The sequence below is a fragment of the Bos taurus genome, chromosome 8, assembly GCF_002263795.3.
Source record: "Bos taurus isolate L1 Dominette 01449 registration number 42190680 breed Hereford chromosome 8, ARS-UCD2.0, whole genome shotgun sequence".
Lineage (NCBI taxonomy): Eukaryota > Metazoa > Chordata > Mammalia > Artiodactyla > Bovidae > Bos > Bos taurus.
Genome location: NC_037335.1, coordinates 61,469,928 through 61,494,197, shown reverse-complemented (window position 1 = coordinate 61,494,197; position 24,270 = coordinate 61,469,928). Strand labels below are relative to the sequence as shown.

The 24,270-nt window shown below is 39.2% G+C and overlaps 1 protein-coding gene across 4 annotated transcripts in view; it reads right to left on the bottom strand.

The window, feature by feature from the left end:
* Nucleotides 1–5,164: 5,164 nt before the first annotated feature.
* The window catches only part of ZCCHC7 (zinc finger CCHC-type containing 7), a 279,596-nt gene continuing 260,490 nt past the window's right edge, over nucleotides 5,165–24,270 (bottom strand). For 3 of the 4 annotated variants that reach the window (XM_059889030.1, XM_059889029.1, XM_005210152.5), the window contains 3 exons: nucleotides 15,735–15,830; nucleotides 8,608–8,725; nucleotides 5,165–6,477 (listed from right to left, as the gene is read on the bottom strand). In XM_059889030.1, coding sequence (XP_059745013.1) covers nucleotides 6,038–6,477; nucleotides 8,608–8,725; nucleotides 15,735–15,830 — 654 coding nt within the window. In that variant the 3' untranslated portion in view covers nucleotides 5,165–6,037. 4 annotated transcript variants of the gene reach the window in all.

Genomic DNA, 24,270 nt, shown 5'->3' with positions numbered 1-24,270 from the left:
ACCCAGTGGAAGTCTTGGGCAAGAGAGGTCCTGCCATCTCCTTGACTCTTTTTGACAGAGTGATCCATATCCGTCCTTGCACTCCTCAAATGTATGACAGTCATTTTTGTGTTTGCTTTTTAATTGCTTGTTAAGTCTTTGAGCCTTGAGATTTCTTAGTAAAGACAACCTTAAGCAATACTACTACCTGGCACAAAAGGATCCATGGTTAAGATCTGCTGACTAAATAACTCAAACTGGAATACCAAAGAGAGAAGGATTCATGTTGTCTGGGGTGTTCATAAAAGTGGAATAGGATATTCTGGAAGGAGGCAACAGCATAGGTAAAACATGACTTGTTCAGGGACTAGTCATTTATCCAATGGGTTTGGAAGGGTGAAGGAGGCAGAAGACGAACTGGGAAAGCTTTGAATGTTAGGCCACAAACTCAGACACCAACCTGTGGGCCATGGTCCCCCAGTGCTGGTGCAGATTTTCACCAGCATGCCTCTTAAGACACATTTCCTATCACTTGGGCCCGAGAGGTCAGCTACTGCCCTCCCCCAGGCCCCAAAAGTTAGACACTTGTTTTGTGATCAGTCTCCTTCTTGGCCTGCCATGGGCAAAGCAGGTAACAAAACTGAGGATGGTCTTCCCCGGTGATCCAGGGGCTAAGACTCTGCACTGACAATGCAGGTGGCCTGGGTTCAATACCTGGTCAAGGAACTAGATCCCACACGCCACAACTATGAGTCTGCATGCTACAACTAAAGACCCTGCATGCAGCAATGAAGATGCTATGTGCTGCAACTAAGACCCAGTACAGCCAAATAAATAAATAATTAGAACAAAAAACTTCTGAGGATGGCCCGTGGGCTACTGATCCTTGGTCTTGCCCTCTTTTTTTCCTAGAATATTCCCAACTCAGTGAAAAAAACATCAAAATGTTTCCAGTAAACTATGAATGAAATTGACTGTTTACACACATACACACACACATACACACATCTGTGAAACCATCCCCACAATCAAGATAATGAAGGTGTTCACCATCCCCAGGTCTCCTTGTGCCTGCCCTTTCCTAATCTTCCTACCCTTCCCAACCATCCCCACTTGCAAGCAACCATGGATCTTCTGCTACTATAGATTAATTTGCATTTTTGGTAGGATTCCATTATCAACTTGACCTTATTGGGTGCTGCATATTTTTGTATTCCTAAAAATGATCTTGAGTTTTGTTCTTGGACCTGGTTATTTGGAAACACTTTGGCTCTGTCATGTCTTGGTTTTAGGCTAGTTAGGCAGAACCAGAGAGGTTTAGACCAGGACTAATTTCCCCCCATTACCAAGGCAAAAACTCTTCTGAGTATTGTAGTCCATGTTGCATGAACTATGAAGTTTTCCACTCTGGTGAGAACAGAAACCACTCTTGGCCCTCCGTGGGCTCCACAAACAGTTCCCTCTCATCCTTTCTGGCGGCTTCCTCACACATATGCACCAACCAGTACTTAGCTGGGACCCTCTGCAGGTAGATCTCTGGGCTCTCGATTTGGCTCTCTCCTTTCTGGTAATCCAACCTGCAAACTAGACACTTTGGCTTTTCTAGGATCCCAGCTCTGTTTCCTTAATGAGGCCTTTCCTAGGTTCCCCTCCTTGCTCCACAATTGGAAAACTCTTTTAGCAGTCTGCTGGGGCAGTCAGGGGTCATCTCTCAAAAGCTCACTGTCCTTCTTTGTCTATGTTTAATGTCTTGAAAACTGCTTCACATATTTTAGTGTCAGGCTGGATGGTAAATCTGGTCCCTGTTACTCCAGTCTTGGTTGGAAGTAGAACTCTGTGAAGCTTTTGATAATGGCTATGATATATGCTGCAATAAATCTGGTATTTTGGACTCTTTCATGTTACACTGTTATATATGAATACCATAAGCTGATAAAAGTCTGAAAAAATGATTACACACAGTTCATCAAAACGAAGTTTGGTTTTTTTTTTTTGCGTTAAAAAAAAAAAAAGCCCACATTTTAGTGTATGACTGCCAAGTAGTCATAGTGGGAAGGACTTTAGTGGGAAGGACTTCTGAGTTTATGGTTGCAGCAGGTGATGTGTTTCATTCATATCCCCGTGTCACTGTCAGGGGGCTGCCTTCTCACTGCCCAAACCCACTGTGCCTGGGTACACAGAAAGCCAGAGTTGACTGAAAAAGGTTCCTGAAGCAGCTCTTAAACAATGACTGATTAATTTAACACAAAACAAAAATTGATACAGGAACACATACTCCTTTAGCCCTGATCAGGGAGACTTTGAGGTGGCCCATGCTGTCTCTGGAGAAGGAAATGGCAACCCACTCCAGTGTTCTTGCCTGGAGAATCCCAGGGACAGGGGAGCCTGGTAGGCTTCCGTCTATGGGGTCACACAGAGTTGGACATGACTGAAGTGACTTAGCAGCAGCAGCATGCTGTCTCTAGCACTCCTCTGGGAGTCTAAGAGCTGCCCTCTATGGGACCCTGACTTGATAAGGCATCCAGTTTGGATACATTCTCTTCTCTGTCCCACTTCCCCACTCCTTCACTGGGTTTTATTTGAAATACTTCCTAGTAAATCACTTGAAAAACTGATTTATTTCACAATTGTTAGGATGGTAGTAGAATGTAAGTTAAATATACATTAAATGCACCAGAACTTTCCTCTAGATAGAGCAACTCTGAAATGGTCATGTGAAGTGATTCTTTGCATGGCATGCACTGGCTGTCTTCCAATGGTTGGTACTTCTCTGCCATGCTGATAAGCCCAAACCCTAAGTGCCTGTACTGGACTAGGGTCCTGGTGATAGCATCTACAACCTACTGACACTCTTAACCAATCAAGGGTCCCACTAGATAAGTCTCCAACCCTCCTCACCACACCGCCCCCTGCCTCAGCTGACTCCCTTTGTTCTCACACCACTATCCTCTTGACAGAGCTAACACCCTAGCTGGTGCTCTAAAATTTGTATCTATGCTTTCTGGTTATGCTAGTAAGTAATTCCCCTAAGCTGGCTGAGTTGCCAGTGGCCTTGTCCTTCCACAAAGGAGTCCACACGGTCTATAGATATTCATGCCATGAAACTAGTGGCCCTTATTTCAGATGAGCAGGACACTTCCCATCAAACTCTCAAACACCAGTCTGATGAAAGTATTAATATAATATTCATATAAGCTTTATAAGATGTGGAAGGCAACCTACACTGACTCCTTCTGGTGAGAATTCCTTTTGAGAAATGGGTTGGGGTTTTAATTAGGGTTTCTCAACCTCAGCACTACTGACATTTTGGGCTGCTCAACTTTCTGTTACAGGAGACCGTCTTGTACACTACAGCATTTTAGCAACATTCCTGGCCTCTACTCACTAGATGCCAGCAGCACCCTCTAAACCGTGATAACCAAAAATAAGATCAAGGGATCAAGACAGCAATGAAGGAATGAAAGATTCTACTATTTCAAATTTGTTCATTTGTTGTCAGAAGAATCTTCAGCTGTTACCTATGAAGAGCTGCTTCTGTATCTTTTATCAACAAGTTGTTGATACACCGTTAATTCTGTCTCTCCTTACATAAACATGGCTCACATCAATATATCACCGCAGCACTAACAAATAATGTTTCTTTGCCCATCAGAGTGGCAAAGAGAAAAAGGAATGGAAATATTCCCTGTTATTGTGGGAATGAGGAGATGAACATTCTCATATACTGCTAGAAGATAATTTCCAACATGTACTAAAACCTGCAGGAAATACATGCATGTTCTTTGACCCATAAATTTGGTTTTATATGGAATAATAGGAGAAGATACAACATGCATAGAGGAATTAAAAAAAAAATGAAACTCAGAAGCAACCAAAAACTTCAACAACAGAGGAATGATTAAATAAAGTATGGTATAACTATATACTAGGAAGCCCAGGTGATGCAGTAGTAAAGGGTTTAACTCTTGGGTCGGGAAGATCCCCTGGAGTAGGAAATGGCAAGCTGTTCCAGTATTCTAGCCCGGAAAATTCCAGGGACAGAGGAGCCTGGTAGGCAGAAGTCCATGGGGCTGTGAAGAGTTGGACACGACTGAGCAACTGCACAGACGCGCCCGCGCGCACACACACACACACACACACACACACAATCTTAGCAACTATGTGCATCCTTACTGTTTGGGACATCTGCTTTTCTCTTAATCACATTTATCCATTTAAAATCTTATTTCATTGTCAGATTGGTAAACTCCTTATTCTTGTATGGAAAGTTAGCGTGTTAGTAGACTTACTGACTTTAACCGAACACTTGGTATAAGAGCCAGGTGCCAAGGCTAACAAAGAGGAAATGGAGGAAAAGCTCGTCTTATGTTTCTGGTCTTTCCTTACCATTCCCTACCGCCCCAAAGTGAAGAAACGCAGCTGTGTTCTAACTTCATCTAAATACATGGTTCTGAAGGGGCAAATTAAATGCCCGAACAAAATGTTTAAAAAAAAAAATTGGGGAGGAAAATAAGATAATGTTCAGAAACAAACAGAAAAGTGCTTCCTTTCTTCCTGCCTCCAGTTTTCTGAGTATGAAAGGCAATCCCATTTGTGCCCTGAAATTAGAGGTCCTCAGATATGCAGGAATGCTAGTCACATCATGTCAATAATAAGCCACGCTTGTCCCAAGTCCTACTGAGAAACAATGCCAATTATCTCAAGGCTCAGCATTTTATGAAGTCATTTTTCATGGCTGCCACTTTTAGCAGAGTTATTAAAAAGACTCTGTCCACTTACCTTAGGGTCAAAACAAGTAAAACAATCCCAGTAGATGTCAGGAAGCCAAGCACCAACACATAACAGATGCTGACACGTAGCTAAAAGCTAGGCAGCCAAAGGGGAGGTGATGGACTAAAGACTGAAGTCTGATTCCAGCGCAGACTCTCCCTTCCCTCAAAAGAGAGCTGATGCTACCAGACACATGGTTCCCAAGAGGGAACCTCAAATTGAAGACTCCAGGTGTTGGAGACCATGGAGGAACATGTTTCTCCATCTCATTTTATTCTGGCATAGACCTAGAGCTCAGGAAGTAAGGGTATTTGACCCCAGTTTATAGAGATTCTATAACTTCAGTCACTTGTCCAACCCAAGTATGCCCTTTGTCACTCAAACTCTCACTGTCTTTTTACATAGTAGACAAATGTACATTTCAGACATTTTATTTTTCTTATTCTAACATTAGGCTCTGGTAAGTACAAAAGGTCACAAATACAAAAATTTCTGTATAACTCTGTAATAGTTAAAAAACCCAGGAGAAGGAAACAATTTTTTAAGTTGGGTAACATTCATCTTAAATATCTGAGGGACAGTATTCCTCAGGTATGGCTATAAAAATAGTAAAAAATTATTTCACTGCAATTAAGTCAAAATTTTTGATGACTCTTTTCACTTGGTTCAGGAAATCTGTCTCTCAACATTTACTCTGGATGGATTCCTTACTTCTGTTATAAAATCCAATTCCCCGTCTCTCCAGTGCTTTCAAGGAGGACACCTTCATTTTTAGCCTATGATGCTCTGATCAAAGTAAGATTCTGATGCCAGCTTCAGAAGCAAGACAAGCCAGATTTAGATATATAGTTATTATCCTTTCCAATATTAAAAGGAATGCTAAAAAAGAGGGATGGATTTTCCATATTAGTGCTAATTTCTCCTTATAATAGACTTAATTTTCATACTCACACTGCAGATGAATTACATTTAATGAGTTTTTATTTTTTCAAAATATTTCAAAAACTTTTTTTGTGAAAAGATTAAGTTTTCCTATCCCTAGGATACTGAGTGAATAAAAATGATGTCTGGTAACAGGGGAAGTCCAAGTTTATCTGTTTTCTTACCTAGGAACCTGTTGAACATAGAGAACTGAGATCTTCAAGGACTTTGTTCAATATCTCTAGATATGGCTGAGATTACAAAAACAAAAATCTCATTTTATTTAATCACAGATAGTAAAAATACGGACAGGATGTTGTAGACATGAAGAACAGACAAACACTGGGAAGCCCAATCAGAAGCTGACTCACAGCTTAGACTTTTTTTTCCTCTGCTTAATGAGAAACAAATTATCATTGCTATCCTCCTCCACGCAGCTCTCCTTTTTCTTATGCTTGCCCCGCTTGCCCTCCTTGGATAGCCTGTCTTCTCTCGGCTTGAGGTAATGTGATGAGTGGTGAAAGGGCTTGTGAGGCTTCTGGGTTTTGGAAGTGCCAGGAGTAGAGTGGACTCTGGGGCCCCTGGGGAAGTCCTCATCATCTTCATGACACCTAGCAGCCTTTCTGTGCTTCTCACGTTCTCTCATGTTCCTGCTCATGGTTTCTTTTTGGGTTTCTTTCTTTTCTTGAGGCCACCTGTTGTTTTTCCATGAGGCATGGCTTGTTCTTATATCACGGGGCCTCTTATCTGCTGCTTCCATATGAGGCCTCTTGAACTTTCTTGGCAAGTCCCCATTTTTCTGGAGTTCTGGAAAACATAAAAGTATTTCTGCATATTCAGCAGTTAGACTGGCATAGCATATTCAGAGCTTTCACTGGTCTGTAAAAAACTCAGCAGAGAGGAAAGCCAGATACTTAAATGAATTAATGATATGACATTCTAAAGAGCCCTTACTAAGGTTAAAATCACTCACTAAAAACTCAGTGGTTGTAGTTCTGTATTTCCAAACATGAAAAACATCCAGATATCCAATGATATTTATTTTGTTCAACACAGTTTAACTAGGTTAAACAATGGAGACAGAGATCAGTGAGAGAAGTAATCATTTTAGCTTTGTGAAGAAAAGTCATGTCTGACCAACTCAGGTTCCTGCAGTGATAGAGTCCTTGATGATAAGGTGACACAAGATGTAGAAAATGGCCTTCTGACAGTTTCATATGACATTTCAATTATCCTCTGAAAATAAAGTCTGGCCACAGTACTTACAGGTGAATGCCATACTGGACAGCAGATCATTCCTCAGAGTAAAGATCACTAGCTTGGAGACTGAGTGTGCACATGTGCATGCACTTGTATATCCAAGAGGTTTAAGTGCCAGATCTGATGTTATATTTTGTCAGGACTTGGCACTCTTACTGCAAATATCTGATGTAGTGATTCTGAAGGGATAAGTGGGAGGTGAGGGTAGTAAGGGATGAAAAGTTACATCAACAGAACCTTGAAAGATTACAGAATTCACCAACAAAAAAAAATGAGGTGGAGTATGAAGTAGTATATTTAGGGAACAAAAATGAATTCTAGAATACAAAGCAAAAATAAGTAATTATTTATAGCTGCTGCTACCGCTGCTGCTGTTGAGTCGCTTCAGTTGTGTCCGACTCTGCGACCCCATAGACGGCAGCCCACCAGGCTTTCCCGTCCCTGGGATTCTCCAGGCAAGAACACTGCAGTGGGTTGCCATTTCCTTCTCCAATGCATGAAAGTAAAAAGTGAAAGTGAAGTCGCTCAGTCGGGTCTGATTCTTAGTGACCCCATGGACTGCAGCCTACCAGGCTCCTCCGTCCATGGATTTTCCAGGCAAGAGTACTGGAGTAGGGTGCCATTACCTTCTCCAAATTACTTATAAACTTCAGTATAAAACACAAAGTGCACAATAGCGAGCCTCAAAGTGGATCTGTACCACAGAGTTGTCAATAACTAAAAGATGGGAAATACAGAAAAAGTATAGAGAAAATAAAAGAGAAAGCACACACAACCCTTTAATTCAGAGATGACATTTTGGTACATTTATTTGTAATCTTTTAAAAATTCAGCTGCTAATTATTATCTTCTTATACTATAATTTCTCTACATATAGTTGAGATAAACTTTATATAAAATAAAATATGCAAAATATGCAGGAGTTGAAGTGATTCATCTACTTTTCTCCAGAATTAGTGTCTTCATTTTGAAAGGACCTGAATTCAGAGACAGTCAGGAAAAGAATAATGAAAAGGCCAAGGGTCAACAATGTATGAGCAAACGTGAAAAATATAGAATTATTTGGTCCTGAAGGCAAAAAAAGTAACTTTGTAAACCATCTTAAAGTATATAGCAAGAAAGAAGAGAGGTAGAGAGAACAGATGTAAATTATAAAACAATTTGGTGAGAAAGAGCATTACGTTAGCAATGGCAAAGAAATGGAGTGTGACTGTGGATCTGGAGCTCTGCTCATAATGGTGGCCAATGACTTCTTCAGGGAAGCTCCAGGGATCACCGAGCAGAGAAAGCTTTTTCTTTGCTTGAAAAATACTAGAGGGAAAACATAATTACTTGTTGAAAAGAAAAATCTCAAAGGAGTCTTTAAAAATTCTGCATGCATAAATGGACAGAAGTGTTTTTCTGGACATTTTCTAAAATAATCACAGTGTGAGAAAAATGTTCATTGTGAACAGATTATAAAGCAGGATTTCTGAAGTGGGTGCTTGACTTCTGGAGATCAAGAAAGTTCCAGTTTCTGCAGTAATTATTAAAAACATTTTCTGTGCTAACCAAAGGCCCACAAAACAGTTTGCAAAGACAGCACACACAAAAAAAAAAAGAAGAAGAAGAAAGAAAGAAAGAAAGAAATTTAGGAACTATTGCAAAGGCAATTTAGGAAAAAGTCTAGTAACATACCTTTCACTTTTCGTTTTATTCTCTGATCTCTCTCCCGGATTTTGTATTTGTCATCATAGTAATAGATGAATGGAGATGTTGGAAAGGTCTGGTTAAACATTCGTCTTTCTGTACATTCCTGCAAATTGTATTTGAAATTATGATGTCATAAGGTCACACAGTTCAGATAACCATTTGGTAAGATTATGGACCACTGTAATTAAGAGATGAGCCCTGCATCACTCATATGTACTATGGCTGCAGGATGTGGTTTGCTGGGACACTGGGAGGATCAACACTCGACTGTGCTTACATGCTAGTCTTTCAGGCTTGGGTTTTCTTCCTTTACTTCTTTACCTATGAAACCCTTCTGATCTTTTTAAAGTTTTTCCTGCCAACATTCTCACCCAGCAGTGCCTTGTTCCTCTGTTAGACGGTTTGTTTCATTTGAAATTATGTTTTATCAGTCCTTTGTATCTCTGTCTCTTCCAACAGCCTTCCTCCAAGTGCTTCTTCTTTTCTTCTTCTCATCACATTTACACTCTGATGTGGGGCTAAATTCTTAAACTTTTGCTCTTTTTCCTCCACACAAGTGGTTTTTGCAAGCTTATTTTAAGTCAACACCACTGCTCACAAGGGCAGTGATTCTTATAGTGGGGAGAAGGGTGGTGAGAAATGTTGGGCTGGATGAAGCACAAGCTGGAATCAAGATTGCTGGGAGAAATATTTATAACCTCAGACATGCAGATGACACCACCCTTATGGCAGAAAGAGAAGAACTAAAGAGCCTCTTGATGAAAGTGAAAGAGCAGAGTGAAAAAGTTGGCTTAAACCTCAAGATTCAGAAAACTAAGATCATGGCATCTGATCCCATCACTTCATGGCAAATAGATGGGGAAACAAAGGAAACAGTGACAAACTTTATTTTTCTGGGCTCCAAAATCACTGCAGATGGTGACTGCAGCCATGAAATTAAAAGATGCTTGCTCCTTAGAAGAAAAGTTATGACCAACCTAGACAGCATGTTAAAAAGCAGAGACATTATTTTGCCAACAAAGGTGCGTCTAGTCAAAGCTATGGTTTTTCCAGTAGTTATGTATGGATGTGAGAGTTGGACTATAAAGCAAGCTGAGTGCCGAAGAATTGATGCTTTTGAACTGTGGTGTTGGAGAAGACTCTTGAAGAGTCCCTTGGACTGCAAGGAGATCTAACCAGTCCATCCTAAAGGAAATCAGTCCTGAATATTCACTGGAAGGACTGACGTTGAAGCTGAAATTCCAATACTTTGGCCACCTGATGCGGAGAACTGACTCACTGGAAAAGACCCTGATGCTGGGAAAGATTGAAGGCAGGAGAAGGGGACGACAGAGGATGAGATGGTTGGATGGCATCACCAACTCAATGGACATAAGTTTAAGTAAACTCCGGGAGCTGGCAATGGCAAAATGACAGGGAGGCCTGGCGTGCTGCAGTCCATCGGGTCTCAAAGAGTCAGACACGACTGAGCGACTGAACTGAACTGAGGGTAGTGGTGGGTTTGCCTAGCTTGAAAGTGCTCCTACGTGATTTTGAAGGAAACCTTTCTCCTCTTTGCTTCCCCTACTCATGAAAAGATCACTCCTCTCAACTTGCCCCACTCTCCTTACTCTGGTCTTCTGGTGGTTGCCAGTTCCCAAATCCACATCCTTGGCCTGAGCCATGTCCCATGTAGTAGGCTTTGTTTAACCTGATCTGTGACAAAGATCCATTCAACTTGTTGCAAACCAAATAATGTCTTTCATTTGAAACAGGCTGGTCTCTGGAACCTTTCACTTCTGTCTTCTGCGATCTTGCCTAAAATTTACCATAAACATTCAGTACTTCTTCAGTTCAGTTGCTCAGTCGTGTCCAACTCTTTGAGACCCCATGGACTGCAGCACGCCAGGCCTCCTTGTCCATCACCAACTCCCGGAGTTTATTCAAACTCATGTTCATTCAGTCGGTGATGCCATCCAGCCATCTCATCCTCTGTTGTCCTCTTCTCTTTCCACTTTCAATCTTTCTCAACATCAGGGTCTTTTCAAATGAGTCAGTTCTTCGCATCAGGTGGCCAAAGTATTGGAATTTCAGCTTCAACGTCAGTCCTTCCAGTGAATATTCAGGACTGATTCCCTTTAGGATGGACTGGTTAGATCACCTTGCAGTCCAAGGGACTCTCAAGAGTCTTCTCCAACACCACAGTTCAAAAGCATCAGTTCTTCAGTGCTCAGCTTTCTTTATAGTCCAACTCTCACATCCATACATGACTACTGGAAAAACCATAGCCTTGACTAGATGGACCTTTGTTGGCAAAGTAATGTCTCTGCTTTTTAATATACTGTCTAGGTTGTCAGTACTTCTTAGCTAGGTACTAAAGAAAAGTTAAAGAACAAGTAGCCCCTGCTTTTTAAAAGTTCGCTTTACACTGATTCACTTTTATGAAAGATATGTTTTCACTAACAGAAAGAACTATGAAGCCAATTTTCACCTTTATAAGAAAAGGTGAAAATGAAAATAGCCTTTAGCATCTTTTGCAGCAACCATTATACAGTGAGTATCCAGAGTAGCTTTTTCATACTGCTCATATTGCAAGGAGATCAAACCCGTCAATCCTAAAGGAAATCAATCCTGAATATTCATTGGAAGGACTGATGCTGAAGCTGAAACTCCAATACTTTGGCCACCTGATGCAAAGAACTGACTCACTGGAAAAGACCCTGATGCTAGGAAAGACTGAAGGCAGGAGGAGAAGGGGACAATAGAGGAAGAGATGGTTGGATGGCATCACCAACTTGATGGGCATGAGTTTGAGCAAGCTCTGGGAGCTGGTGATGGACATGGGGTGGCAAAGAGTTGGACACGACTGACTGAACTGAACTGACTGGGAGTAGCAAGAGTGGCACTATCAAGCTCCCTCCTCATAACCTACACTCAGCATCTCAGCATCAAGTCACCATAGCTTTGAACTGTGTCTGTGAGCATCTGTGTTTTATCTCCACTTATGTTTCGCAGTCATTAGAAAAATGTGTTATAAGGTAACTGCTTCTTTGCTTTACAGCTACTTTGGTTTAGGTAAGGTTTCACAGGAACACTCTACTTTAAGATAATGGAGGCTATCTGTATCTCTTAGCAAGAAAATATGTGAATTACCTGAATAGAATTTAGCTGATTTATCATAACTCTGTTATGATATACTCAAGTTGTAATTCTAAGACACTTGATCAAGCTGGCAGCCATACACTTAGAGACATAATTTGTAATTTAAAGAACTAGGAATTATTCTAAATACACACTAAAGTACAGAAAATAAAGTAATGGAAACCTATACCTAACCATGTAGCTTTATCAAATCAACATTTACCGTTAATTCAGTTCTCTTCCCACTAGGCATTAATGATAGAATTGAGATCTTCTGTGTAACTGTCCTTCCCACTTCCCATTTATCTCCTTTCCTTTCCAGAAGCTGCCATGGTCTTAAAGTTGGTGTCTACCATTCTCATGCTTTAATACTTTTACTATTAATTTACTATTAATAAATATGCCAATAAACAACATTATAAGTTTGAAGTGTTCAGATTTCATAAAAATGGTAACATTCTGTAAATATTTTGAAGTAGCTTTAGGTTATAATAGCTTCAAAAAATAAGTTGAGTAGTGTTCTTTTGGATTATCTCTCTGAATAAATGTTTGGTAAAACTTGACTACAAACCTACCTGGTTCTGGTATATTTTGGTGGGGAGAATTTTGATTATTAATTCAATCTTTTTAGTGGTATTGGTTCATGTAGGTTTGTTCTTCTTCAGTCATTTTGATTAGTTCATATTTTTCCATAGAGTTATTTATTTCATTTTTCAGATTTAACATTGAACTTTATATTGGCCATGTGGCAAGCAGGATCTTAGTTCCCTGACCATGTATTGAACCTATGCTCCCTGCAGTAGAAGCACAGAGTCTTAACCACACAATGGGTAGGGAAGTCCCTAATGCTGAACTTCATGAAGTTTATACAGTATTCTCCTATAATTAAAAAATTGTACTGTATTTCAAGCTATTTACACTTTTCACCATCGTTTATTTGTATCTCTTCCTTTACTTTGAGAAGCTTTTCCAGAAGTCTATCTCTTTTCTTTTGAAAAGAAAATGTTTTCAAAGAACCAGGTTTTGGTTTTGATGATGCTATTTAATCTCGTTTTCTATTTCAGTAATTTGGTTCATTATAATTTCTTTCTTCCAACTATCTTTAGATTTAACCTGCTGTTGAGTTTCTGATTCTTTTTGGGTATTGAAAGTTATAAGGCAAACCTACATGGTAACATAAAGAATTGCTTTTATAAATCTCTATCCACAGTGGCACCAAGTTTTCAGAATAAAGGATATCCATAAAAGATTTAGGTCTAAGATTCTGCTATAGTTTGAACATTTGTGTGTCCCCTCAACCCAATTCATGTGTTGAAATCTAAACCCCAAGGTGATGGCATTAGGAGGTGGACCCTTTGGGACTGTGATTAGATCATGAGGGTGGAACTCTTATAAAAGAGATTCACACAGAGCTCTCTATCCTCTTCTACCATGTGAGGACACAGCAAGAAAGTGAGGAAGCAGCCCTCACCAGACACTGATTCTGCACCATCATCTTGGTAAAAAATAAATTCTGGTGGTTTATAAGCCTACTCAGTCTATGGTAGCTTGTTTATAGCAGTCTGAATGGACTAAGACAGATTCTAATTGTAAAATATAAAGAGCAAATGAGAAGCCTCCCAGGCTCCTCTGTCCATGGGATTTCCCAGGCAAGAATACTGGAGTGGGTTGCCATTTCCTCCTCCAGGGGATCTTCTCAACCCAGGGATTGAACCTGTATCTCAAATGTCTTCTAAGCAAATCACGATTACAAAAAGGTATTAGTGCTCTCATACTACCAGCACCCCATTGATCCTGGAGTGATCTCCTTATACAATGACCACCATTTCCTATCAGTTTGCCTCATACCAAGCTGCTTATGATCATCCCTCCCTCCCCAGTTAAAGAGCGAGAGGAATTAGAGAAGGGAGCAGTCACATTTACCTTAGAGTATCTTTCACATGAAGAAGCTATTTATTAACATCTGTACAGCTGAATTTCTGAAACTGAAGGGGAGGCATCCTCAGACATCTGTTAACTACCTACCTACACAGTCTCCTATTTGGATCCTGTACAGTCTAGACTGATGTGGCTATACAGAGCTATACAGTACTACAAACATTTTCCAAAGCTACATGTAAATTATATTTTGATTATCCACATCACTGGTCCCCTCCATTAGCACAGACAATTGATAGTTGGCTATATAATTTATCTACTATTCTGGATTAGCCACACCACTGATCTTCTTCATTAGTGTGGATAATCTAGGGTTCTTCATCTATGGCAGTGATAAGGCTGCCAAATTTGCTTTATTGTAAATTAAAAATCATCTAAATCTAGATTTCAGGGATAAATTCCAAATGATTTTAATATATTTCCTATCTCCATTAACAGGAGTGACTAGTAAGCAGTATGTGTTCAACTATAATTGTTTTTCCTTAATTGAACAAACATAAATGCTAAAATTATAACCTTCTGCTTTAAAGAGGTAAGCAAGCATAAATGGTACATCTATGTGATTTGTATGGCAGTGGACTGCTTATGTGAAAATGTTCACTAAATAGTATTAGCAACATCTGAGTTTTGGCAACAAGGAACACAGAGCAGAAAAAGATCTGGAGATGATAACTTTCAAAAAAATTGAAAATTCTCTAACTAGGTTTTCAGTGTGAGCTCTATAAAAGTGAAGTTATATCAGTCACACAAGTACATCCACATTGTTGTGCAACTCATTATTATCCACCTCCTGAAATTTTCACCTTCCTAAACGGAAACTCTGTCCTCATTAAACACTAACTCCTCATTCCCCCTCCCCCATCCCTAGCACCTACAGTGTAAGTCACATGGTTGTCAGTAGTACAGCAAAAATTACAACTAGGGGTCAGAACTCCATCCTAGCTTTCATATTCTATCCCTCACTCCATAGTCCTACTGCCCCAATAAGGAAGGAAACTATCATCTGTTGATGGACTCTGTCCCATGCTTTTTCTTCTCCAGACTTTTTTCTCTCTCTCTATATCGTAGAGCTCTACCCCCAAGGTCTGCACTGGTGAAGTGCCATGGTCAGAACTCAAGATGTGATCTGCAATACCACTCCATCCTACTGCTCATACCTCTAGCCATTTTGAGGACTCCCTACTTTTGTATGCTTTCCACTTCCTGTCATCAGATCTGATTTGGTATCAGTTTATTTTGGCTTCTAGGCTGTTAGAAGCCTATCTGGAGACTGGGGGTGTATTTCTCTATACAGATTTTCTATTTCTTGTGCCACCGCCTTTCCTCCTCTTCCTCAAGATTCCCAGAACGTATGGACTGTGAATCGATTCTTACAGCATCCCATCTCTGCAATGAGCTACTGCTCATTCATACTTAATGAAGCAACTGGCTAGGAGACTCACTCCCACCTCACAGCAACAAGCTTCTGCTTTGACACCTCAGCATCTAGAACACAGGTTTGGCCCTTTCAGTTAGGGTTAGGAAATATGCAGGTGGGATAGGGAATCTGGCTATGTGTGGGGTGGGCAGGCTGGTTGACAAGGCAGTAGCCCTCTATCCTTCCACCAGCGAGTGTTGGGGTTTGCATGTGAATGGTAAAGATTTAACTGAACACAGTACCAGGGAAAAGCAGAGATACTGGAGAACTATGTAGAAAATCTAAAATCACGATTTGGCTGGGTCAAAGTATTATCAATCCTTGAAATTCCTGAGAATTGTAAACTTATTAACTACTATATTTTGTCTGAATAATTCTATGAACTGTATTTGTTTTAGACTAACCTGCATGTATATTTAAAACAAATATAGGAATGTGCTCTGTCAGATCTATTACTCTGGTAGGGATGGAAGAATCAGTTGAAATCAGTTGAAAATATATTTAGGTCTTACCTCAAGATATTAGTTTATATACAAAAAAGGTAAGTGTTTAGAATTATTCTTTTCAAGTTCACACCTTTCAGCAACCACTCCTGAGCAACAGAATGCTTTATGTCCAAATTACCACTTAAACTCACATGTCCATAATGGCCTTCTTGCCCACAGTTGTAGCAATACACCAAGGTTGATTGTCCAGAAGGGGTCTTTGGCTTTTTGGGTGGTCCAGGTTTGGTCTGAAAAATGAATATTTGTGAAGATTTAGTGAATGTCAGAAGGAAACTAAAACCTCACACTTTCCAAAAGAACTTCTTTTAGGTAAAAGATTCCTTAGAAACACTGCCTCTTATAGTTTAGTGTGGAGAACCCATATTCAGATGGTTCTGTGTGATTAAAGTGTGTAACATGATAACAATTCTTTTATTCTTAACATCAACATGTGCTTTCCTCAACCTCCTCACTCCTCAATTCCATTCGGTGTTGTGGCCAATACTGTGACTGTGTTATGTATTAGGTATCTCAGATAAAGGAGAATAAAAGCCTAGTAGAATGTGACAGAATACAAACAGTTGGGTTTAGTTGATTAGTCATGTCCGACTCTTTGTGACCCCGTGGACTTTAGTCTGCCAGGCTCCTCTGTACATGGGATTCTCCAGGCAAGAATACTGAGTGGGTTGCATTTCCTTCTCCAGGGGATCTTCCTGACCCAGGAATATAAATAGATAATGGCAAACAATGTAAACATAGTGATAGAAGCATGTACAAAGTATTAATGGACTGACAAAAGGGATCCATTATTGGATGGGATGAGGAACTCAGGTAAAGCTTCCCTTGAAATATAAAATTTAAATTTACTCTTAAAGAATTAGGCATATATCAAATGGAAAATTTTAGGTAGAGGGTAAGGAGAAATTAGAGAAGGCAATGGCACCCCACTCCAGTACTCTTGCCTGGAAAATCCCATGGACAGAGGAGCCTGGTAGGCTGCAGTCCATGGGGTCGCACAGAGTCAGACACGACTGAAGCAACTTAGCAGCAGCAGCAGCAAGGAGAAATTAGGATGCTTTTCAGGTTTCTAACTTGGGGGAACTGGTGAGTAGTAGTGTCAACAACTGATTCAGAAAAGGTAGTAAAAGAGAGCAGAGTCAATTTAGAGGGAAAGATGATGAAGTCTGTTTTGGATGCTGAGCATCTAGATTGAGACAGATGTCCACCAGGAAGTTATCTGTTTTAAGATAAGGTTTAGGAAACATGTCTGAGTTAAAGATTAGATCTGAAAGTAAGCTACACAACAGCTGAGGCTGAAATGACCAGAGTGTTCAGAATCACCACAGCCAGTTGAACAGCAGTGAGCTAAAGATGGAACCCCTGAGCACAGCAACATGTAAAGGACGGGCAGAAAAGCCTATGACATAGACAAAGGAGGAGAGGTTAAAGAACGCAGAGCCACAGAGAAAATAGTCATATACCTTAGAGTAGTTCCAAGATGGATGAACTGATCTATGATGTCGAATATAGCAGAGAGGCCTAGTGAGATTAGAACTGAGAAACACCCATGAGACTTGTCATTGTTTATGGATAATCTCATTGTGAGAACTCTGGAATCTGTGGGAAGGTAGAGAGAATAGCAGGCAATGGATTGAAGAGTGAAGAAGATGCACTCAAAGGTGGTAGAACTACAAAGAAGAGCAAGGAAATGATGACCGACAAAAGCCAGGATGGTGATTACTTCCTGTGGGGAGAGAATAGAGCACAGAGGGTTTCAGGGTAGTGGTAATTTTCTATTTTTGAACACACTGGTGTCATATAACTTGAATGGAAGTTATATAACTAATTACTGTACACATATGTTTGATGTACTTTTCAGGACATATATTACATTTCATAATAAAAAATGTCTAAAAAATGAATGGGAGTTGAAGAAACGTGGAGAGTAGCTGAAAGTCACTCAGTTGTGTCCTACTCTTTGCGATCCCATGGACTCCATGGAATTCTCCAGGCCAGAACACTGAAGTGGGTAGCCTTTCCCTTCTCCAGGAGATCTTCCCAACCCAGGGATCCAACCCAGGTCTCCCACATTGGAGGTGGATTCTTTACCAACTGAGCCAAAAGGGAAGCCCGAACAGTAGGTATATATTGCTTTATGAAGGATATATAAGAAGGGGCAAAATAAGATCAGTAAGGACCAAGGGAGAGGATTTGGCAGAATTTGTTGCTAGAATGGAAGAGATTTGAACATGTGAGAAAGCTAGTAGAGATGGAGAAGTTGAAGACACAGAGAAGGGATGGAGAGAGCAAAACTCCTGAAAAGGCAGGGGCTTTAAATAGGGGAAAAAACTAATTCTCCTCATATTTTTGGAGATTGGATGGATGAGAATAAACTTGAATAAGTTTATTTCTTGTATTCTTTATTGGGTGCCAACAAAAGAGTGCCAACTAATTTTGTTATTTAATGTGCCAAATAGATAGATTGTGGATGTTTTATTTTCTTGATATATGAAAATAAACTATAGGTTATAAAAGTAACCTTCTTCAAACAACTTTACTTTTAGCTCCTGTTTCCTAAAATGAAAAACTGGAGGATGACAGTAACCTGAAAGATGCTTTCTACTGAAAATACAAAACGGAATTTACAACTTCAGCTATTACAAATTGGGATATAATCAAAAACACAACCAACAAATACATCCTTCAATAAAAAATGGGGATCATGAATTGAGACTAGCAAAAAGCCATTAAATACAGTTTTAACAGGCATGCATAGAAGCACGTACCACTCATGCTCAGTGGCTTACAAATCTGTTCAGGTAGCAGAGTGCTAGGAAGACATGAAGTTAGTAAGGAGAAATAATTTTTCCATCTAAAAGATATTATGTGATGTGACAAAAAATTTGCAACCATAAGCACATAATGGTTTAAGGGAAACAAATAAAACCCAAAGAGATGGTATCATGGATGTGAAGGCAGAATGGAGAAGTTGTCAAACACCACTGATGAATCATATATAACAAAGACTACAAAATCCATTAGACATGGCAGCCAGGAAGTTGTTGACAACTGGTGTGAGCAGTTTCATTTGAGAGGCAGAGGCACCAGCCAGATTGTAAGGGGTTTATTACAAGTAGGAAGATGCTGAAGAACAGAATATAGATGACTTTTTCAAGAAACCACATTGTGTATGAGAAAAGAGGGGGACGAGCAGAGCAAAATCTAAGTCCAAGGATGCCTCCATAGTGACAGTTATCAGTGTGCAAGGCATGTGGCATGAGCATCTGTATATACTTTCCTTAAACCACCCAAAAGACAATTACTGAGTGCCTAATACATGCCAGATATTGCTCTAAGATTAACTAATGGCCAAGAGAAAAATCAAATAAATAACCTAACTTTACACTTAACGTGGGCTGCCGCCTATGGAGTCGGACATGACTGAAGCGACTTAGCAGCAGCAGCACACCTAACGCAACTAGAAAAAGAAGAAATGAAGAACCCCACGGTTAGTAGAAGGAAAGAAATCATAAAAATTAGGGCAGAAATAAATGAAGAAGAAACAAAGGAGACTACAGCAAAAATTAACAAAATTGGTTCTTTGAGAAGATAAATAGACAAACCATTAGCCAGACTCATCAAGGAAAAAAGGGAGAAGAATCAAACCAATAAAATTAGAAATGAAAATGGAGAAATCACAACAGACAACATAGAAATATAAAGGATCATAAGAAACTATATCAGCAACTATATGACAATAAAATGGACAACTTGGAAGAAATGGACGAATTCTTAGAAAAGTATAACCTTCCAAAATTGAACCAGGAAGAAACAGAAAATCTTAACAGACCCATCACAAGCATGGAAATTGAAACTGTAATCAAAAATGTTCTAACAAACAAAAGCCCAGGACCAGATGGCTTCACAGGTGAATTCTACCAAAAATTTAGAGAAAAGCTAACACCTATCCTACTTACTCTTCCAGAAAATTGCAGAGGAAGGTAAAATCCCAGACTCATTCTATGAGGCCACCATCACCCGAATACCAAAACCAGACAAAGATGCCACAAAAAAGAGAAAACTACATGCCAATATCACTGATGAACATAGATGCAAAAATCCTTAACAAAATTCTAGCAAACAGAATCCAACAACATATTAAAAAGATCATACATCATGACCAAATGGGCTTTATCCCAGGGATGCAAGGATTCTTCAATATTCACAAATCAATCAATGTGATACACCACATTAACAAATTTAAAGATAAAAACCACATGATTATTTCAATAGATGCAGAGAAAGCCTTTGACAAAATTCAGCACCCATTTATGATCAAAACTCTCTAGAAAGCAGGCATAGAAGGAACATAACTCAACATAATAAAAGCCATAAAAGATAAACCCACAGCAAACATTATCCTCAATGGTGAAAAATTGAAAGCATTTCCCCTAAAGTCAGGAACAAGACAAGGGTGCTCACTCTCACTACTACTATTCAACACAGTTTTGTAAGTTTTAGCCACAGCAATCAGAGAAGAAAAAGAAATAAAAGGAACCCAGACTGGAAAGAAGTAAAACTCTCACTGTTTGCAGATGACATGATCCTCTACATATAAAACCCTAAAAATGCCACCAGAAAATTATTAGAGCTAATCAATGAATATAGTAAAGCTGCAATATATAAAATGAATACACAGAAATCCCTTGCATTTCTATACACTAACAATGAGAAAACAGAAAGAGAATTAAAAAAACCATCCCATTCACTATTGCGACAAAAAGAATAAAATACTTAGGAATAAATCTACCTAAAGAAACAAAAGACCTATATATACAATACTATAAATCACTGATGAAAGACACCAAAGAGGACACAAATAGATGGAGAAATATACCATGTTCATGGATTGGAAGAATCAATATAGTGAAAATGAGTATACTACCCAAAGCAATCTATAGATTCAATGCAATCCCTATCAAGTTACCAATGGTATTTTCCCAGAACTAGAACAAATAATTTCACAATATGTATGGAAATACAAAACCCTCGAATAACCAAAGCAATCTTGAGAAAGAAGAATGGAAGTGGAGGAATCAACCTGCCTGGCTTTAGACTATACTACAAAGATACAGTCATCAAGACAGTATGGTATTGGCACAAAGACAAAAATATAGATCAATGGAACAAAATAGAAAGCCCAGAGATAAATCCACACATCTATGGACATCTTATCTTTGACAAAGGAGGCAAAAATATACAATGGAAAAAAGACAATCTCTTTAACAAATGGTGCTGGGAAAACTGGTCAACCACCTATAAAAGAATGAAACTAGAACACTTTCTAACACCATACACAAAAATAAACTTGAAATCGATTAAAGATCTAAATGTAAGACCAGAAACTATAAAACTCCTAGAGGAAAATGCAGGCAAAACATTCTCTGACATAAATCACAAGCAAGATCCTCTATGACCCACCTCCCAGAGTAATGGAAATAAAAACAAAAATAAACAAATGGGATCTAATTAAACTTAAAAGCTTTTGCACAACGAAGGAAACTACAAGCAAGGTGAAAAGACAGCCTTCAGAGTCTGGAGAAGATAATAGCAAATGAAGCAACTGACAAAGAATTAATCTCAAAAAATAAAACAGTTCATGTAGCTCAATATTAGAAAAATAAATGACCCAATCAAAAAATGGACCAAAGAACTAAACAGACATTTCTCCAAGAAGACATATAGATGGCTAACAAACACATGAAAAAATGCTCAACATCACTTGTTATCAGAGAAATTAAAATCAAAACCACAATGAGGTACCATCTCATGCCGGTCAGAATGGCTGCTATCAAAAAGTCTACAAACAAAAATGCTGGAGAGGGTGTGGAGAAAAGGGAACCCTCTTACACTTGTTGGTGGGAATCCAAACTAGTACAGCCACTATGGAGAACAGTGTGGAGATTCCTTAAAAAACTGGAAATAGAACTGCCAATATGACCTAGCAATCCCACTGTTGGGCATACACACTGAGGAAATCAGAATTGAAAGAGACATGTGTACCCCAATGTTCATCACAGCACTGTTCACAATAGCTAGGCTATGGAAGCAACCTAGATGTGCATCAGCATCTGAATGGATAAGAAAGTTGTGGTACATACACACAATGGATTATTACTCAGCTATTAAAAAGAACACGTTTGAATCAGTTCTAATGAGGTGGATGAAACTGGAGCCTATTATACAGAGTAAAGTAAGTCAGAAAGAAAAACACCATAGTATATTAATGCATATATATGGAATTTAGAAAGATGGCAATGATGACCCCATATGCGAGACAGCAAAAAAGACACAGATATCAAGAACAGACTTTTGGACTCTGTGGGAGAAGGCGAGGGTGGGATGATTTGAGAGAATAGCACTGAAACATGTATATTACCATATGTGAAACAGATCACCAGTCCAAGTTTGATGCATTAAACAGGGCACTCAAGGCTGGTGCACTGGGACAACCCAGAGGCATGGGATAGGGAGGGAGGTGGGAGGGGGTTTCGGGATGGGGGATACATGTACACCCATGCTGATTCATGTCAATGTATGGCAAAAACCAGCACAATACTGTAAAGTAATTAGCCTCCAATTAAAATAAATAATTTTTTTTTTTAAAGAGTAGCTAATAGAGCAGTGAGCAAGACAAAAATTGCTACTCGCATCTCCAGTGGTGAAAGACAGATAAAACCAAGAATACACATTCACGGACAGTATTAGATAGTAATAAATGGTATATAGGCAATTAAAATGTTATGTAAATAAGTCATTGGTGGTGACTCAGATTGAGTATGGGGGACCTCATACTGCGAACGTCATTTCTCATAATAACCCCACCAACTATGTGATGACTGGGGAAATAGCATTTTAGGCATAAGGCATGGGAATAGGTAGTGCAAAGTCCTGAGGTGAGCATAAGCTTGCTATATTTGAGTATCTGAAAACTATCTATAACTTGGAAGTGTGATAGATGAAGGAAAATTGGGAGAAAAGGAGGTTCTAGAGGTGAAAAGGGACCAGATCATAAATGAGGGTGAAAAGCGTTGGATTTAAGTGGCACGGGAAGCTAGTGTGAAGCTAATGGTAGGTACTCAACAGCTAACTGGTGACTGTTAGCACAAACTATAACCAATGATAGCATAATCCATCCCCCAAATAATAAATGTTCTCTGGAAAACTTATCTATGTTTAAAAGTTTCTCTGTGTCTGTGTAGATACATGACAATTTATCTCTGAGCCAAGATTTCTAGATTCATTCATGAGAAGGAAAATACTCTCACTTATATTTATTTCACTGAGTAAAGGTTCCATTGGTTCAAATCCTATGCAAAAGGATAAGGAAGTAATTATGAGGGGAGTTGATGAGAACCAAATTAGCAAGTATATCCAGACATTGGAACTTGACTTGACTGGTATGGATACAAGCAGGGACTTCCTCATATGCAGGGGCACCTGTACCCCTCACAGTACTTCTGGCTTCTCCCTGGGAGTACAGAACACAAAGAAAGTCACACTACAACACAACTCATCAGTGGTTCATTCCTGTCACTTCCTCTGTAGAGGCCACAGTGCTCTGGATCCCCTTTTCCTATGTCACCCTTTAATATACTAAACTGGTTTTTCATTATTATCTGCCTCCCCATTCCTAGAGTGCGAGGTGCTAAGGACAGACATCTTCATCTAGTCCACTCTGCATCCCTATGCCAAGATTCTAGAGTAAGTGTTGGCAAACCATGGCTGGCAGGCCAAATCCGGCTCACTGCCTGTTGTGTATGGCCCAAGAATGATTTTAACATTTTAAAACGGTCTGGCACTTTTAAACCACTGGGAGTGCTTCCACTGCAGGGGACACGGGTTTGATCCCTGGTTGGGGAATGAAGATCTCCCATGCTGCATGGTACAGCCAAAAATAATAATACATTTATTAAATGCATTATTAAATAAATAATACATTTTGATGGCCTCTCAGATTTGTATACATATATCCAAACTGATCAAACTGTACACTTTATAAATATGTGATGGTTACTGAAATTTAATTATACTTCAGTGAAGTTTTGAAAGAAATAAAATATTAGAAAGGGATAATATTAAATCCATTTTAGGACAGAGGTCTGTAATAAAAGACACATTTTTAGAATAGAAAAAATTAACAGTTTAAAAATCTTTTTTTTTCATGTATCATGTCCTCTTTTTTTAATTTTTTTATTAAATATTTTGTAAGGTGTGAAAATTATACACAATTCAAAACTCAATGTCCCTAAGTAAAGTTTTATTGGAACACAGCCAGGCTGCTTTTCACACTGTAAGAGACCAGTGACAGGCCTACAAAGCTAAAATATTTACTATCTGGCTCTTGACAAAAAAAAGTCTCCCAACATCTCACCTAGAACACAGCACATGCTCAATAAATACCTGGTGAATGAGTAGATGTTACAGCCTCCAAAATTTTAGAAAGTGACCATGAATTATCCAGCCAATAAAAGTATTTAAAGTAGACATGAATACTGAAACTCTGCTACTGATTGAGGATACACAGCAAAAGCTTAATGGAATTTCTCTGAGTTTACTTTATTGCTTAAGTTTGAGGAAATTGCAAAGAGTACCAATGTTGCTCTGTCTGTCTGCAGCACTCTTCCC